Source organism: Anopheles maculipalpis, chromosome X, assembly GCF_943734695.1.
Source record: "Anopheles maculipalpis chromosome X, idAnoMacuDA_375_x, whole genome shotgun sequence".
NCBI classification, from domain to species: Eukaryota; Metazoa; Arthropoda; class Insecta; order Diptera; family Culicidae; genus Anopheles; species Anopheles maculipalpis.
In genome coordinates, this window is record NC_064870.1 from 16,101,742 (window position 1) to 16,121,468 (window position 19,727).

Below are 19,727 nucleotides of genomic sequence, written 5' to 3' on the forward strand. Positions count from 1 at the left end.
CCCCGTGCTCGCTTTACTCTTCACCGCTTTTCTCCCATTCATCCATCACCCGGGGCCCACGTGCAGCGCCTATTTGAGGGTGGACGAACGTTACCGGTTCGAGACCCAGGGCGAACTGTCCGATTCGTGAGTACGATAACGTCCATCGATGGTTTGAGGTTCTTTTCATTGTTATTACACGCTATACCGTCTTCCCTTCCTATCCACTCCCATCGCTAACGGTACAAGAGCATGACCGTGGCCGGTGGCCGCAGGGTTTAACGGTTTAAGGAAAGAAATAACCAGCAAAAAAAAAAAAAACAACGACAACACACGCTCAAGTTCAGGAATGTATTGATCTGGACTTAGTCTGATAAATGCGGATATCAGAAGAAGAAACATCGCTTTTGGTAGGTGTGCAAGAGGTGTTTTGGTATCTGGACGTAACGTCTCAACCAACAAAATTAGTAATACAGCTGCGGCAATATCTCGGAGACATACATTTCTGCTATAATCATTAATTTATTATTACCGCGGTGTAAATTTTATATTACAGGACATTCCATATTGATATCAACCAGATGTATCCAAGTTGTCAAGAATTATACTTGCGAATGAGATCATCTTTTGGATGTCAGTAAATGCTACTATTGAATTTCATATTGAAATCATCACATTTTCTTACTTCCTTTCGTGTTCACTTACTCCAAAGTTATTGGTAGCTGATATCCCCTATGGACTAAATCTGCCTTTTAAGGCTCTATTAAGGCAAGTTTGTCTTAATAGGGCTTGTAAACATGCGTGCAATCGATGGCCCACCATTAGCTCATCGTCCCAAGGTTAATGGGTTACAGGGAACTGCGTGACTCAAACTGACTGGACCACGGATATTGACCTAATTTCTGTGACCCGATCCAGCTACACTCGACGTATTGCGTGCTCTGCAGGCCTTTGCTGTAGGAGCTATGTATACTAGCATGCATCGAAACATACGAGGCAGTTGTAAAAATGCAAATAATTAAGATGATAATTTAGATTACCTTATTGCCATTCGTTCAGTTTTGTACCGTGCGGTGTGGTCGAAGCACGCCATCCAGATTGTTTGATGAAAATTATTCAATGAGATCATGAGTAATGTGTTCGTTTAGCGGTGATAGCAGTAAAAAAGCAACACCCTGCAATATGCAAGCACGCCATGTACGGTCCCGGGACGAGAGTGTTGCGGTCATAGTTTGCGTATCCAAGTCATCCAGAGTTTGTTTGCATAATTAAAGCGACTCAAGCCATCTGTAAGAGACTTGCAATTTTCCCACGTCTCTTAACTCATCAGCTGGCCAAGCAGTGTTAGCCGCGGTCGAGGAGTCGCAAAAACATTTGTCGCACCAAATCAATGTCGCCGGTGTGTTAGCTCATTAGCGGTTGCAACTTAAAGGTTTAAGCTTTGTCACACTGTTGCCAGCTGGTTCGAGCACGTTCAAGCGTCTCCCGAGGATCATATTTACTGTGTTTTTAGAGTATGCGGGGCGGTCATGCAAGTGGAGTACGGTAAAGAAAACCGGTCAGTGTTAGTTTCAGGCTAAGTTACCGCCGACAACGAGGCGATAATTCTAGCACGTTTTTTTTTTTGTTACCGCATGCCACTCCCCGCCCAACTTGAACGCGCTTTAAAAGTGCAACCTGGTCGGTTTAACGGCTGTATGTGGTTGGCTTCGGTTTGAGTGTCCTTCTATGATGAAACAGTAAATGTTGGATCAGTGGCTCCAGTGGAACGCAGAACAGCGAATGCATTATGTACGGCATATAGGCGTATCGCACGGTCAGGAGAGAAGATGTCAGTGCGCTGGGAAGAGTGGAAAGATCGATGATGTTTGACCACCGCGAGCTAGCTTACTACAGTTTCTCACTCCTTGCTGAACTCGTGAACTGCAAGCACCGGTACGAGGGTGTGCTCGCATCTGGCGGAAGGTCGATCGTGTTACGATGGAGGTAGCCAATTTTGTCGCACCTTTGTCTCGTTGCGTTGGTGCGATTTTCAATCAGATTAGATAAGAAACCGAGGCACCCCTGAAGCGTGAAGTTGGCTTTATCTATTTACTCAGCGGTTGGCAGAATGGTGGAAAGGGTGAGAAGTTGTGTGTCCCATTTGTTGGCGTAGTTTTTACTAGCTTCAGAATGGAGTAGCGGTGAGCATTGCGGTTGGATAGTTTTGGAATTCAATAGGAAGGTAAAGGGGGAAAAGAGATAGGTTTCTGTGGATGGTAATGCCAAGCCTTTGTGGAAGACATTTTGTACTCTTACGCTCTAACATCTCCATGATCCAAGGTCAGTAAGATCTTGAAAATAAAGCTGTAAGATTATTGCTCTGATATTTTTTAGTCTGTCTTTTCAATTTAAAATTGATCTATATTAATTTTTTAAAGATCTGATCATTTTGATGTAACTTTGCTTGGACCCTTGTGATCAACATTCATCTGCATGGTTTATTGACCTGCTAGGTCATGCTGGCCGCGCAATGATTTGCTAGACTTACAGATGCCTGAAGTGATGGATGAAGTGAGATTTGCTAATAGTTGAGTCCTCGCGGAGGAACGATCTGGATGGCATTTTATTCCTAGTCATACCATGCTGTAACCGGCACCGTTACAGGCTAGCCCATCGGATCATCTCTCTTAAGCACTACAAGCGTGTATTATACCAATATGCCACTTAATGTTCGACCTTGTCAATAACACACATGTCAGATATTTGCTACAAATGACTGCATCCGGAAGAGATCAGTTTGCATTCTAGCCAATGGATAATGCTTCGATACAGTTCCTACAGCAAACAATGTGGTTGCACTCTCCTTCATCCCTGTCAATTATCCGCTTGTATGTATCCGGAACAAAATCGTAGCCTCATAAAATAGAAAGCAAAATGCTAATGAGCAAACACCCCACTTCTTCTAGCGGCTCTCCAGCAGCTCCAATTCAAACAGCTGCACTGAGATGGCGTTACATCTTAGGGTCTGAGACGACCCGACAAACCATTCTCCATTTACGTTAGCCATTTATCTCGAGCGTTACATTTAATTGACAGTTTGGCAGACTGAAGACCTTCCGCCGCATTCGTCCTGCTGAATCACGGCACAGGAAGGTAATTCCCGTGTGTCGGTGCGAAACACAGCTCCAATGAAAACGTGCAACCCCTGCCGGGCGTGCCCCTCATTATTCACACACTCGCGCGCGCCCCACCATAGTAGCGCTGCAGTAAAGCGCTTTCCGAACGAGTAAAATCAGTGGTCGAAACTACTAACCACAAACAAAAGCAAGAAAGAAAAAAATGAACTACTCTGCGACCGCAACAGTGACATGACTGCAATTGCAATGTTAAACCTTTTGCTTTGTTCCACTCGCTGTCATCTCCTGTACTGTTTTCGACTGAATGTTGTCGCACAATTATTCACATTTCAGTGTAACGATTATTGATCGGCATTTAATACGAAACACTCGGCGTAAGATGTGCTCAATTCGATCGAAGACATAGTACGCAAGTAAAGCTGTGACTTTAAGCTGCAACGTGTATTATTTGTGTGTCCACCGTCACATTGGATTGGAGCAGCGAATCAGCAAGACAAGACGTGTTAAGTTGGTGTACCGGAGAAATATAAATCTGACGCAATTGCAATGGTGCAGCCATCACGACAGCCATCACGACGCAATGTGTGCGGTCGATTAGCTTCAGCGATCAGATATAGCGAAACGATGGTCGAGTGCTGGATCGACTGGAAGAAACTAGGGCGCAAGGTTTCGTTATCTGCTTTCGTCCCACACAGCTGCATATGCATGCCGAATAATGGTTATGCGCTGGTGTCGATTCACTTTATCGCATACAGTCGATTACTTCGGCAAATATCTTCCAGAGTGCACAAATGTCTGGCGAAGCTAGTAACAGCAAATGAAAGTGTTAATCTTACCACAAACAATGGCTGATTTTATTCATGTTTCAAGGACAATAATGGTTGTTGTAATGTGTGTTATTTCCCAAAACGATTATTAATAGAATCGTTCCCCGGCCGCCAATAGTATTCAGTTCGAAGTAGTATTTAGTTCAGGAATGTCAAGCTATTTTAATGTAACATGTAGGATAGAATAGAATAGCTTAAGAAAAAAAAAGAAAAGGAGGCAAAGGAAATACAAGGCGTAAAAAATACAGTACAAAAGCAAAAATTAAAAGAAGAGTTCCTTCGTTCAAGAGTGAACGAAGGAGTACAAATTAAGCATAGGTTAAGGTTTAAGGATCAATCATAGTCCGTTCTGCGAGGAAACACAGCCTCTTTTTTATTCCTGTAGAACGGCAAGGCCGTTTTGCTGAAACAGTGCCTTCATGTAGATCAAAAAGTGCCACGAAAAATTCGCCTTCTTATTTTATTATTCATTTTTTTATTAATTAATTTATTTATTTTTTATGTTATTAATTATCGTGTGCTAAAACACAATACTACATCATGCCTTGGGTATATAATCATCGACAGCTAAAATCTTTAGAACATGTTTTTCTCTAAATTTGGATTATAAAATATGTTAGATACTTTGTCAAAATCATAATAGATCCTAGAGGAAATTGGGTGGCCCAGTGTCCCAATGGTTGCAGTTTCAGTTTATATCACGACAGGATTAGTATAAAATTCATCCAGACCGCAAGACTGATTATGCTACTGATGATGCGAGTAATCCTCCAGTATTTATCATAGAATATATCAAGAATGAAACAGAATGAAACAGAATGATATCCTAAACATAATCATTAATAAAAAAGGAGTCTTGATAAGAAGTCTTCATCACTTATATGCAATTATCATCCAATACGATGAGTTTACTAAATTTCAAATTCATTTCTGCAGAGCTGTTAAAGATTTAGCATCGAATATTTGTACATTCTTTTTCTCCTTCTTTTACAGCCATAAAAAGATGACGTGCAGTGGAGTGACGTACGAGGGTGCCTACAGCAGTACCAGCGGGAGAAGAAAACGAATATGTACGAATAGGTTTCCGGTCACACTTGCTCTGCTAACACTTGTATCGTGCTGGCCTGAGGCAGCTGGGCTTGATCCGAAGTTCGATCCATCCACCAGGATGCGATTGGTGCTGGTGCCAGCAGATGCAACCGTTGGTTCCGTTATTTACCGGTTGCGAGCTTCCGACGAGGAGTTTGAATATCCGCTACAATTTGAGCTAGCCGGTAAGTGTCATCCTCCGTAGGTTTGTGCGGTAGTAGAATTTTAACATTGACTTTGTTTGTGCCTGTAGGAGATGCGTCGTCGTCGACGGTACAGATTGAAACGTTACCCTGCACCAAGTTCAATTCCATCTGCCAGGCGAATGTGATACTAACGCGTCGGCTAGAACCGGGCCGCTACTATGACTTCCAGGTGTCGGTTAAGGACACTAAGGGTGGCATGTCCATACAGAGCTGCTCGATCACTGCCACCAATTTTACCACACCGCACGATATCATTTTTCCACACAAAGCGGGAATCATCATGGTCCCAGAGGTAAGTTTACCGTCATTATTCCTTAAGATACAGTTACGGATGATTATTACATGAACTCAGCCAACAAAAAACTAAAGATAATTTGTTATTGTTAAACTCAGAACGAACAGTACTGGCATGTGTTAAGTATATACATAAATAGTCAAGCTACAACTTGTCAAGATGTAGGCCACCGCAAAAGCTATATTGTGGATTTCTTTAACCCTGAAGACATTTAATGCTGAAGGGAAAGTCAGTCGGCTTATCACTATTTCTCTTTAACTAACTTTATATCACCTGTTTCGTCAGCCAGAGCTTGACAGTAAGCTTCGGCAATGCTTCGAGTGTTAAAAAGTTGCATTTAATTGATAATAGAAGGGTTTGTTGATCTTTATACGGCAGGACCGGGTCTTCTAATCCCATCCAGACCGTTCCCCCGTAGTGAGGACTTACTATCCTACTACGTGGCCATACATATGTCATATGATATGCAATGTATCATTCTTCTTCTTCTACTTGGCTCAACGGCCTCACGCCGATCATCGATGGCTAACATGACTTGTTGATACCTCGTAGTTGAATAGTCAGTCTTCAGTATGGGAGAACAGTTTGGATGAGATTTAAAGCGTGGTACTGACGCGTGAAGACTGGCGCAGATGTCGTTTTACTATAGGACCGCCCCCTGCCTCGATTTCAATGTCTCATTGTTTAATTTTAACAGTGAAGGAAGATGACTTCCCTACAGTTTCCACAGTTATTCTGTTTCACGGGCAATTGAAAACAGAAACGCTTTTTGTTGAGTCTAAAATGACCACGCCATCCAATTTAACAGATGTTACAGATGCAAAAAAAATTTCTGCTCCTTCAATTTGAGATTTGTAGATTTATTGAAGAAAATTTACACAATTTTCGAGCCCAACTAAACAGCCAAGTCATCTAAACATCTACCAACCGTAAGTAAACATTCACTGTCTAACTTAACTTCAGACGCCCAGCTAAAAAGATGTCAAACGTTACTGACAGAATGTTTACTTACGGTAGGAAGATTCTTAGTTGACGCTCTCGAAATTAGTTGGACTCGAAAATGGTGTAAGTAGTACGACTAAGTTAGCAATTTTTTTTTCTATATTTTTCATGTTTTTTTTATCCTGTAGGATGCTAAAAAAGGGACTGAGCTAGACTACGTGCTGGCCAATAAAAACCCTTTGTTCCAGAAACCTGTCTATCTGGAGCTATGGGTAAGTAAATCTGAGTCAAAGATGAAACTGAAGTACAGTGTTTACTTAGCTTTTTGTTCGCTTGTTTTCTTTCCTCATATAAAAAAAATCCCTCACAGGGCTCACCATTGTTTGGGATTCGGCAAAAGTTTATATCGCCCGAAACGGCTGAAGGTACCATCTTCCTTCTCGGCCAGTTAGACTTCGAAAAGCAGGCAATGTACCATCTAACGGTGTTGGCAAACGTAAGTAGTCCTGTTAAGTAACCAGTACAGCCTAATAATTTCACTTAACACGTTTTTTTTTCAGGATGCGTATGCCGAACCAGGTCAAGATACGCGAAATATTGCCGGGCTAGAGGTGGTGGTCATTGTGGAGGACGTGCAAGATGTGCCACCTGTATTTACGGTAGCACCACCAGTTACTCGGCTTCCGGCCGGACTCATACCCGGCGACAAGGTAAGTAGAATTTAGTGTAATAAATTGCTCGCAAACAGATACGGTTGGGTAATGTTTGATTGGCTCTTCAACAGGTTCTGCAAGTGCATGCTGAAGATGGTGACAAGGGAGTACCACGTGAGATACGGTACGGGTTAGTATCCGAGGGTAATCCGTTTACATCGTTCTTTGACATCAACGAGACGAGTGGTAAGTTGTAATATGCTGCTTCAAAAATAGTGCTAGGCATGAGGGTTATCGACTACTGTTATTTACTCACAGGTGAAATATCTCTACTACGACCACTGGACGATATACTGGCCCTCACACATGCTGGTGACCCTGTCCTGTTGACTGTGATCGCGGAAGAGGTGAAAGTAAGCCGAGATGAACCACCTGCAATGGCTACGACAGTGCAGCTTGCGTTCTTCCTGCCCGAACGTAGTAACTCTCCGCCGTATTTCGAGAATGACCAGTAAGTAGACTTCTTAAAAGGCGTACCACTTTCACCGTTGTTATAAAACATCTTACCCATTTTTCAGCTATGTTGCTCGACTGGAGGAGAATGCTGCTCCGGGTACGGTGCTGGCTTTCACTGATCCATATACACCACGCGTCATGGATGATGACGCCGGTAAAAACGGTGTGTTCTCGTTGACACTGCTCGGTAACAATGGCACGTTCGAGATCTCACCGAATGTTGCCGAAGGACATGCAAACTTTGTTGTGCGCGTCCGGGACAATACCCGGCTCGATTACGAAACCGCCACATACGTCCACTTCCAAATTCTCGCACAAGAACTCGGACCCGCCACCAACCTGTCGACGCTGGTCAACGTCACCGTATACCTAGCAGACGTTAACGATAATGCGCCTGTGTTCGAGCAGAACGACTACATCGTCGATCTTCCTGAAAACATGACAGCAGGCACAAGGGTAGTGCAGGTGCACGCCACCGACGTCGATACAGCTGGACTCGGTGGTCGTGTACGGTATACGCAGATCCTTGGTCCACACAACACCTCGCTGAATTTGGATCCCGCTTCCGGTGTGGTAACGGTCGCGATTAACAATCATGGATTTGATCGTGAGGCGATGCCGGAGTATCATCTGTACGTGGAGGCACGGGATGACGATGGTATCGGTAACCGTGCCCAAGTGCCACTCGTTATTCGCTTGATTGACGTTAACGATGAAACACCCACCTTCGAAAAGCCGCTGTACGAGTTTATTCTGGCGGCAGATTTGCGAAACTTTACCGTGCCCGCGTTTATACGAGCAACGGACGCAGATGCTGAAGCACCAAACAATGAAGTTCGTTACGAACTCATCTACGGCAACTACGAAAATAAGTTCTTCCTACATCCGATAACCGGCGAGCTTAAACTGAACGCACCGCTTGTGCCACGCACCAGTTCCCAGTCATCGGTGGGTAGTTTACGACGACGCCGGCAAACTGCTGGCGTTTTACCGCCAAATCTCGCTTCCACCGGTACCAATAGTCAACAGCAACAAAAGGAGACGGACGTGTTCGTGCTGACAGCACGAGCATTTGATCTGGGTGTACCGGTACGCTACTCCACTGCGACGATTCGCGTCTATCCGCCAGAAAGTCGTACCCGAACGGTCACATTCATCGTCCCGGGCAGTGATCCGGACCGGAAGAAGGTGCAGGACACACTAGCCGATATTACTGGCGGGCGTGTCATCATCCAGGAGGTGCGTCCTTATCGCACAGGTGATGGTGGCATCCCGACAGACCTTAACGGCGCTAGTGGAGGGGACAGTGGCTCCGAGCGTTCGGTTGTAATCGCGACGATACTCTACGATGCCGACTCGGTAGTGGATATCGCAAAGATTCAGCAGCGCCTATCCATCAACGGCACGGTAACTAACATCATTAGCCAGGAGGAACGCAGCGCTGTAAGTATAAACGCATCCGAGCTGTAACGCCATTTACTAACTCTAAAATTCCTCTTTGCGTGTGTATCGACAGATCCTTTACAAAGCCGAAAACCGTGTGCTGTTCTGGCTGCTTATCTTTCTCGCGATACTGTTGGCACTTGGCATCTTGACGCTGTTACTTTGTTGCATCTGCCCAAGGTGTCCACTCAATGCTACCAATCGGTAAGTGTGCGTTTATGGTTTCTGCCTGCCTGGAGGCAGATTTTCTCCTCTCGATGGATTATCATCATTCCCCATCATCTGTTCCTCCACACCTGCATAGAACACACTCACACTTACAACATGTACCGTAACGTCCCCCACGCGCTCTCTATCAGCTTCATCTCTCAGTACATGTCCTGAAATTCAAATACATCCGCACACACATCCACAAGAAACACTTACACTAATCCTTTACCAGACTCCTCTCACCCATCGGTAGCTACAATTTACAATAAGTCTTCATAAATACACGAAAAATACATTCACATACATTTCATCAAAAACTGCTGCTAATCGAACGATCGGTTCTTTGCTGATGTCGTAAGCGCTGTCGGAGTGGATGAAGCGATTCTATTATCCGGATAGTTTGCTAGTTTATTTGTTTCGTTTTTTTTTTTCATTTGGTTGTTTTCTTTGTGTGTTTGAGTATTTTGTTTTGTAGTTTGTTTGAATTATGTTTCCTGGTGTTTGTGGGTTTGACGATCTATCTCTATGGCTCAATTATAGCTCGTTTCTTAATTCATTTTCTTGCATCGGTTTCATACTTTGTTCTAAGAGGTATTTATTGTGTGTGTGTGCGTTATTTTTGAAACTTTGTTTGTATTTGTTATTTAACTCACGCGTATGTTATAAGACAGGGGTTACATTGTTCTTTTTTGTTTTGAATGAAACTGTGGGATTTTTCTTAACATACAACGTACTCTGACGATACTATCATACAACACCGCCACTACTTCTACCGTTTGCATTACTATTGCCAGATTTATAACATCATTATTCCTACATTTGCTACCAACACTCTAACTGCTAGGCTGCAATTACTAATATACATTAACGCCAACTATGATTCGGTCATATACATTACCAGTGTTCACATCAAGCGGGTAAAACAACTCAATCCCTCGCCCCAATACCTACTACTTTTCACCTTCACCTTCTTCCTCTCACACGAACACCTTCTAAACAGAACCTACTAGTCGCTACTACCATCTCGAACCGTCACGAAATATCACGATTCAGCGCCATTTCTATCACAAACACAATACCCCGTTACTAGTGAATTCGGGCGGCAAAGCTCATCTACAACTTCCAGCAAACATCATCACTGACTAAAACAATAATAAGTTATATTTTTCGCATTCTCTCTCTCTCTCTCTCTCCTTTTTCTCTCTTTTTCTCTTTTTGTCTCGCTTTCCTTTTCATCTACCCCAATCTATTTCTATGTCTGTCCCTCTATCTCTATACCGTCTCTTGGTTTGTTTTTCTCAGAAAAAGAATACTTCGCGTGAATAATATCGAAGATGATGTACATCTTGTTCATAGAAAGCAAGGAATTGGAAAGCAATCCAAATCTGTGCAGGTAGATTTCGTGTACTCCCTTAGCATCTTGCAACATCCAACTTCACCCTAAATCCCTATCCTCCACGATTCCACACCACATCCAGCCCTTGCGCACTGTTCGAAAGAATCCAGCAAAAGTGTACGCATTATAAACTACTTTCTCGCACTCACACAACATACCCAGCATCCGTGAGACTGATTAGTGGTTTTAAGCACATCATCACTTGGTTTAGCACAGTGCACAATGCACAGCATAGAAACAGGCACGTGTTTTTTGTTGTTTTGCGCTATTGGTTTTGCTTTACACGTACATATAAAAGGACACGCGGGCACGCTAATCGACTGGCAATCGGGAAACCCTGCACCTTCGCCCCCTACCGTTAACTGTAACCTTTAATTGGACGAACGAAACGTATTACACAAAAACAAAAACCTCAAACTGCTGAAGCATAGCTTCACCGATCTAGCACCAGGAGTGATTATCTTGGTAACACCCTACTTAATCAACAATCGTTGTACATAAACGTTTCTTTACAGTGTAGTAGACTCTGTTTTGGCGAGTAATGCATACGCTTTTATCTAGAATTTGCTTTCTTACTAGTTAGGGTATATCTGCTACGACTTTTGACAAGGCTTTTTAGTTGTATTGTTGGAAGTCGTATTGATGACGTATCCAACGTGCCAAAGTTTTTCAAACCCGCTGCATAGTGATTATAACGGTCAAAACAATAGGACCACCCTACGATATATTGTTGCAACTACTGCTTTTGATACTTACAACAGATAAAATCAACCCAAGATGTGGAAAAAGAATAAGCAACACCTTCAATTTTCTATCCCTACTTTGCTTCCGTTCAGAAATTATCATATGATTGAATTAGGATCAAAAGTTAAAAATTGTTGCTCCTTAAACAACTTCCATAATACTAAAGCTAGTCAGAGCTATGCTTTGAAAGTGATAAGAGAAGCATTATAAACTGTTAGTCCTCCACAAGATCTTCCGCTTAGCTTTACAATTTAAAAACTAAGTCGATTCATTGAACATCGACTCCATGCTCCACAAAGCTGGCAGATGGTGTTTATAGAGAGTGTAGGTTATAGTTTTACGAATTCTTTCGAATGGATTTTTTTTTCATCATTTAGTCAGTTCTTGGAGAACTGTGAAAACCACCCAGGATATCGCCTGTACCACGTAAAAACTTTAAAAAAATCCATTAACATCTACTATTTACCTACACCGAGAGTTACGATTCTTGTATGATCGTAGTTTTTAATATCTCCATCGTCTTTGTTGCAAGAATAACAATCCGAATGGAATTTTATAGTTAGACCTGCCGTGTGAAAGACCATCATCGTTACCCTCGAAGCTACGGAACATTCGTAGTTCGATTTTTGAAGAGCTCTAGCCTAAACTTTTAGGACAAATGAGTTGTTTTGGATAGTTGGTTTATAGAGACATTGAGTAATAAGAAGCTATTCGGCTCTCGCGCAAAAGTGAGATTATTCCGTCTATTGTTCGGCTATAGTATGGTTTACTGGCAACCTTACAGGAATTTGATGGGATAGTAGAATCACTTGGGGGACTTTTTTAAAAGATAGTGGAATATTGCAAACCCGTTGTGGTGCTTTTCAATTACGTGAGGGAATTTGACATTCAAATAGCAGCAATTTGCATTGTGGCTGTGGAATTTGACAATCAGCACTGGTTTAAAGAGAATTACAAATACAACAATTTCTACAACTATTTTCTGCGTATAACCCGTTCTTTACCGAATGTAAGATTCCCCTGTGTGATTGGAAAATTACGCTGAGTGATTCAAAAGTTCGATTATCTGGATCGAAACCCTGTATTGGTAATTTTACCCGCACTCAGTTTAGCGTTCGAGAAATTAACTACGAGAAATTTTAAATTAATCAAACGACAACACCAGAACAAGTCTAGAGGATAGAGGATAAACAACTTAATGAAACAAAGTTGCATGCCTTTTTGTTTGAATGTGCATTTTTGTGTATGTGTGTTTGTGTTTAGAACTTAAAATACTTTTTGTCTTTCAACACTGCTCCTATTCCTTGTCCAATATCTCCTTCACATTACTTCATTTTTTATGTTTGAATGAATAGAATGTACGCTCAAAATTATATTAATTCATTTCGTATTTTCTTTCTATTTTATTTCTACTTTCATTCTTTTTTTCTCGTCGATTATTTATCCTTTTTGGACCTTCCTCTTAAATACTATCTTTTTCATCCATCTTCTTTCCACCTATCCATTTTCATTACTCCATTCTTCCCGTTTTATTTTGGAACAATCCCGGCCTGCAACGTTTGCATATAAATATTTGTGTGTTTTTTTTTCGTTTCACGTTTGACTTTCGTGTTTTTGTTTTTCCGAACCCTCTACAAAACAATTTCCTTGCACTACAATACTGCCTTACCTGCCCTGCACGCACTGTAAATCACGATGCGTTTTTTATTTGTCAAATTTACGTCATCTCTAAATTACGCGAAAATTGCAAACTTGCTACCAAAAACTATATATGTATTTTTTTAAAACACACACATGCACCACTCAAACTCGCGAACCAAATTTTTGCGCGATTTTCCTCGCCCGCCAAAATGGCCTTTCATTCATTGTCGTCACCATTTGCCTTCACCATCCTGCTCACCACCATTACTACACCATTCATCAACCCGCGTACGGTTGATACCCGTGGACCGTACGACGCACAGGTCGCCGAATGGATGGGACGGAGAGAAGCCTGGTCAGCAGCGAATCGATCGACCGATTCCCGTACCAAACCGACGCATTGGGAGTACCGAGGACGGCGCGACATTGGCAAAGGCACACTAGCGGCAGGGACCGGGGACGACGGGGGAGACAATCGGGATGGCGAACCGGACAACCACGAGGACGAAAGCGGCAACGACGGCAATGAACGGAAGCGAGCAAATGATGGCGGGAAGCTAGAGAAGCATACAGTTAAAATTAGGTCAGTAACGGCGGCCATTTTTTGTGGTAGCATCCAAATCAGTACAAACAAACAAAAAACTTAAGTGAACCAATGGGATTAAATGGTGGGTGAGAAGAGGGAAAAAGGGCGAGACGAGGGAAGGGAAAGTTTTTTGTGTTCAATTTTCCTTCCAATCGCAGGTTGTTGTTACTATCCCTTCTTCCTATATTTCTACTGAATGATGAGGTAAAAATTGACAGACAGCAAGAGAGCGTGGGGATTGTAATGTTTGACTTTGTGTTTCAAGCACATCGTGAAGTGTGTTCATACTTATTGGCGTTACAAAAAGTATATTTTTGTGAGTATCTAATGTTGACCAGTATAAAGTCTATATTCAACAACTCTTAAAGCTGGTTGAGATGAAGCGCTACTTCGGTTTTGCACTACGTCTTAACCGGCTTTTCTACTTGGGCTTTTTAGTAGAGGTTATTTTGTGTACAAAATTAAATAGACCTGGAGCCTCCGCTTTATGGCTTTTAACGTTCTTCTGCAGCCATTCTTTCCAAAAGCCATCATAGAGAGCCTAATAATGTACTTAGTAGTAGTTGGTAGATATTTTGTTGGGGACTCTATCCTTTTGGTAGAATTTAATGTGGTTTTTACTTTACTCTAGAGCATGAGGTGTAGTCTTTGTGGAAGAGGTTAGTAGACATCAAAACGGTTGTTGTCTTATCCTCCTAGACCTTATCTAAATCTAATTGACAACAAGCCTGAAGAAGATTCTGATGCTCTTCCTAAGCTCAACTATCGTTAGCTTAGCTGGTGAAGTAGTGGTGTCGTAGTGTAGTAAGACTGGTTGTAGGATGACCGATGTGTATGTACGATAATTCCAAAATCAAAAAAACAGACTTGTCGTGATAAACGTGATTATGACTTGTCATTAATCGGTACGTTTGTGGCACTACTTACTACCTTTGCAGGAGTGATATGAAGAATAAATCTACCAAGGATGATACGCACATGCACCGATCGCGAACGAATCTTCTCAACGCTGATCGGGACATGTATGTAGAGGACGTAGATGAGCACGATCCGGAATACCAGTCGCTGAAACGCATACACCATCATCACCATCATCATCACGGTGGAGCGGGCAATGGTGGCAAACCAGTTGGCGATGATGTGCTGCCGATCGATGACGACTCCATGCGTCGGCATGAAATGGATCGAGGCAGCGATCTCAACTACGAGCGTCGCGGCAGCTTTAAAAGACAAGGACACGCAGTAAGAATTTCGCAAGCTTCGAAATTGGAAGAGTGGTATTATGCTCATTTCTTTGTGTGTGTATTTTTCCCCCTGTAGGCACCACCACAGCTCGTTGCGCACGGCGATGATATAGAGCCCCGCGATCAGTACTTCATCAAGGATGGCAATGCGGAAATTCTGCGCTTGATAACACGCGGACGAAACGAGGAGGAAAACATCTACGTTAACATACCCCAGCAACAACAGCAACAGCGGCCCGGTGCCGCTAATCAGCCCCAGTACATAATGGTGGATAATGGTGGCAAGGAGATTCTGATGCGGCGGTACATCGAGGAGCAAGCAAACGGGAAGCAAATCATACGGGAACACTATCAGCTACTGCCTGGCACCACCTTCATCCAGACCATCCCGAACGAGGTGCCGGTGCGGAGGGGTGAACACGTGACTGAGGTGAAGATCGGTGCAGCTCAGGGCAGTCGAAGCAAAATGGGTGAGCAGGGTGAGAATGAGGATGGTAGTCGGTTAAAACCGGCCGTGTCAACCCATTCCTTAATGCACCAAGAACTGGAACACTCGCTCAAACAGCAGAACGCACTGCTACGTCAGATTCTGCTGGAAAAGGAGAAACTTGAGGAACGCTACAACCAGTACGAGCAAGCACTCGAGACACAGAGCTTACCGTGCCAGTCAATGGCGGTAGTGGTTGCGGCTACCCAAACCGACTGTGACACCGGTACGCAGACCGACCCGGTGCGTGCTGGTGCCGGTGGGATCGGTGGACTCGGTAGACGACGAACGAAAAGTGAAAACGATGACTCACTGTCGGAGGACGAGTACGAGTACGTGCGGTACAGTCCACCTGATAGTCCAGATGGTGTGTATCTAATCAAGCGTCGCCGACACCGCAAAAAGACGAAGCACCGGGCAGGAAAAGGTAGTTTCAGTGGAGAACACAGTGGCGGAGAGTCGAATGGTGAGAGAAAGTCCAACCGGCGCATCATTGTGGTGGAATCAGTGAAGCGTAAGATCCGTACACCGATTCAAGAAGAGGACGATGAGCTAGTGCACCACGGGCAACATCATGGGCGTGATCATCACGGGCAGGGTAGCCATCGCCGTGGTGGACAGGAAACGCGCACTAGTATTCTACGCCGCAAGCGTAACGAAGAGTTATCGCGAAGTAGCAATGGGAATGGTCACGGCAGCACGGGCAACGGTAAGGATCATCGGCTCAAGCGAGACGTGCTGATGGAGATTTCAGACTCGCTGCACGGTGAACAGGCTCGTGGTGGAGCACGGCGCAGCAATGGAGTCGGCGGTGGTGGAGAAAATCGACGGAAGAAAGTATACCGAAAGAATGTCAAATACTACGAAGATTCGGACGGCTCGGAAAAGGAAGTCGTTGTGCAAAAAAATTACTTCTCCGCCGACAGCCTGGACGAGATCACATCGGACGTGGAGGACTATCGGTACTCGGTGACGAAAACGTCCAAATCGGTGACCGTCTCACCAAAGGCATCCGTTGAACAGCACATCTCGCGCCGTGACGACAAAACCGAAACGACCACCACCCGCATCCGCCTCACAACCTCCGAGTCGCCTAGCCGACGTCAGTCCACCGGACCAATCCCTGCTCCACCGCCACCAAAAGGTCCTGCGCCAAAACCACCGCGGATGAGTAAATCGCTCTCGAAGGAGGAAGGACTCAACGAGACAACGGCCGGTGGGGAACAGCACGCTGTAAACCCGAAGTACATGGATTGGTACTACAACTTGGGAAAGGATTCTGATTCGCTCGAAAAGCGCGAAGCCCGCAAACGTCAAGAGCAGCAGCCGGCTGCAGGTACAACAACGCTCACCACTACCACAACTAGCTCCACCACAACCATTACGACGGGCGGTAGCCGAAAGAAGCCAGATGTGGAAGCTGGCACCAAGGGTAAACCGGAACCAGCACCCCGTACCAGTCCACCGAAGGAGGCACGACTGCTAAAGGAAGACATCCAGCACGCGCGCAAGGTACAACAGGCTCAGACCCAGCAGCATCAACATCCCGGCTCGGAAGCTGGTAACAGCCATCCACTGCTCCAGCATTCCGAGCACCGTTTCGAGGCAGAGTATGGTACAGGGCCACAGGTACCCGCACCACCGGACAAGCTTCCGCACTATCTCTACCCCGAAACGCCTCCCATCGTTAGTCGAGACAACAAGGTACAGATCAAGATTGTCGACTCGTCAGCAGCACCGACCGGTCCGGCACCACAAACGGCAGCCAAACCGGCCGCCGGTGGCAGCACCAAACCATCCAACACGACCGCCACGAATGCGAAAACGCTCAACGTGTCCACGCTGGAAGACGACCACGATTCGGGTATCGCGATGAACTCGCTGCTGCACACCAAGGGCAAACGCAACAAAATTGCGGACAAGAAGAGCATCTTCACCATTGCGTACGACGATGTGCGGATCCGGCAGATCCGGTCGGAGAGCGATACACCGCCATTCTCCTAACGGCGGGCGGGAAGCCTTCGGCAGCGATCCAAACGACGCAAACGTACACCCTCGGCCGCCGATCGACCACCGAAACGGTCCAGTGACTAGGCTCCGGAGGCTTTGCCAGGATTTTTCGCCACCGACGAAGGCAGTAGCTGTAGCAGTAGTACAAAGCAGTGCCGTTTCAACCTTGGATACACACTGACAAACCCTTTTCAACTGCCATATAGTGGTGTTCCAGCCCTCAGCTATTAGTAGCAGCAGCAGCAGTAATAGTAGCTAACAGTAGGAATACATTTTAGTAGTAATAGTATCGTCAAACTGTTGGAATAGACCGTTGGAAGAGAAAGATAGAGCGCGAGAGACATCAGAATTAGAGAGTGGTGTAACACCACACGTAGCCAGATTGTTGCGATAACTAGCTGGATGTTATGTTAGGTTAGCTGTTTTAGCGAAACACTTCTCGTCCGCCTCTCGGTGTTCCGACAACGTTGCACCCGGCATGCGTACAAAGACATGTAGTCACATGTTCGTGCTTATGGTTAGGTTGCTTTCACGTCCATCGAATTGCCTTCTGCGCTGTCTTCGGTAAGAGCTTATGTACAGTAGCTTTATAAAAGTTTTTAAACAATAACACGTGAACCGGACGCTAGGAAACCATTTTCGAAGCTTATTTTAAAGTGTTGCATGAGATGCAATTGTTCATTGTAGTCTTATAAGTTGACACTGTACACAGTCCGCCTTTCACGCGTTCCTTATGCATCCTTTACCTTGTAAAAATGGAGAGTTTTAATTTGTAAATTTTGTTTAGTGGCTTAGTTACGACAATGTTCTGTTCCTTTTACCCAAAATGGAATCGCTCCATAGTGTGCTTTCGACTGTCCGGTAAGCAGACCACTAATATCATAGGTTCCGCAAGAAAATTGCCATAAGAAGTAGAATACGAAATTCCGAGTTTTCTCTCGAGCACTTTCCATTGCAGCAGAACGACACTTGTGCTCATATTTTCTGTCCTATCAATGTAAATAGCGAACAAAAACCACAGGTCTGTATGATGTGTGCGCATGCTAATGTGAGTAATGTTGAACGTAGTTTTTAGTAGCATTATTGCCTCAAGCCACTTGAATTCATGATAGAGAACAAAAAATCAAAAGAGATAATCGTTCCAGCATGCAATTAAGCATGTATAGCAGATATAATTTGCAACTTGGAAAGAAGTGTGGATGTTAGTATCATAATTTGTGTATTAGGCAGCAGAATTAGGCAAATGGATTTCGCGTGCGAGGAATGTTCAAATCGAAGGGTAAAATGGCAGGATGTTCCAACCACGATTTCTTCCATCGGGTCCGAGTGACGCGCAAGTATCCGTCATTAGAAGGATCAGTGAAAAGAAGGTACTATTATGTTAGCGTACATCTTACAGACAACGATAGCAAAAGGGAAACGTAGATACTTTTAAACTAGACTATTACTTCCTAAAATTATCGAATAAGCGACACACCTGGTCAACTGTGCGCGAAAATAGTATGGTCCCTTGTGTGGGCTAGAGAGACATGGATATGGAGCGAACGAGAAAAATACTAGCATAGTGAGTGAAAGGCCGATTTAGTTTTACGGGGAAAGTCTGCAAGGAAAAGACATTACCTAGGGGGGAATGAGTGAGTAAACTATGAATAAAGAGAACTCTCTATTTTTTACACAAATTATAATAAAAAAAAAGAACAATGTACAACTGGTGTTGTGAGTATAAAATGGCACAATGTAAAAGGTAGGATACATTTTTTTTACTAGTACTGGGCTCTATTTGGTGTAGTGATGAGAATAACTACTCCCTTTCAAATAATTCTTCTTCCCTTCTTTTTGGCTAGCTTAATGACCTTCTAGGTCACACCGGTCATCAAATGATTTGCTAGACTTGCCAATACCACGACGTTAGATAGTCAAGTTCAAACTAGAGGTTGGACAATCCAAATGGGATTTGAATCCCGGTCCTGCCGTGTATAGACCGGCCCCGCTGTCGCTTAAACCATCGGGCCGCCGCTATTGCTTTTGACTGTGTATTTAAACTAACTATAATCATTAACGGGGACAGTGTGATGTTAGTGTATTCCAAAATGGTTCGAATAATTAATAGGAGATATCGCTAATATATGGGTAAAACATTCGAACAGCCTAACCCCGCAGCTCCACCCCACCGTGGTGAAATTTGTACCATACTATGCGAAATACGCCTAAATGTATGCAAAGCGCAGAACGTAGGTTCATTTCATCATGACCTCTCTTTCATTTTTTATGCTGTCTCCCTCTTCTCGAAACGAAGACAAGACGAAATGAATCGCTGGTCTGAAGTACAAGACGAAATGA

The 19,727-nt window shown here is 44.1% G+C and overlaps 1 protein-coding gene across 2 annotated transcripts in view; it reads left to right on the forward strand.

Annotated features, from left to right (window-relative positions):
- The window catches only part of LOC126567781 (cadherin-86C), a 96,363-nt gene extending 78,891 nt beyond the window's left edge, over window positions 1-17,472 (forward strand). The window contains exons 2-14 of one of the 2 annotated variants that reach the window (XM_050224083.1): window positions 4,919-5,199; window positions 5,268-5,512; window positions 6,646-6,729; window positions 6,828-6,953; window positions 7,018-7,167; window positions 7,242-7,356; window positions 7,429-7,621; window positions 7,689-9,069; window positions 9,143-9,273; window positions 10,582-10,672; window positions 13,384-13,643; window positions 14,585-14,888; window positions 14,967-17,472. In XM_050224083.1, coding sequence (XP_050080040.1) covers window positions 4,919-5,199; window positions 5,268-5,512; window positions 6,646-6,729; window positions 6,828-6,953; window positions 7,018-7,167; window positions 7,242-7,356; window positions 7,429-7,621; window positions 7,689-9,069; window positions 9,143-9,273; window positions 10,582-10,672; window positions 13,384-13,643; window positions 14,585-14,888; window positions 14,967-17,381 — 5,776 coding nt within the window. In that variant the 3' untranslated portion in view covers window positions 17,382-17,472. Of the gene's footprint in view, window positions 1-4,918; window positions 5,200-5,267; window positions 5,513-6,645; window positions 6,730-6,827; window positions 6,954-7,017; window positions 7,168-7,241; window positions 7,357-7,428; window positions 7,622-7,688; window positions 9,070-9,142; window positions 9,274-10,581; window positions 10,673-13,383; window positions 13,644-14,584; window positions 14,889-14,966 lie in introns of those variants that run through there. The other variant, XM_050224074.1, reaches the window with a different exon arrangement.
- The last annotated feature ends 2,255 nt before the right edge of the window (window positions 17,473-19,727 follow it).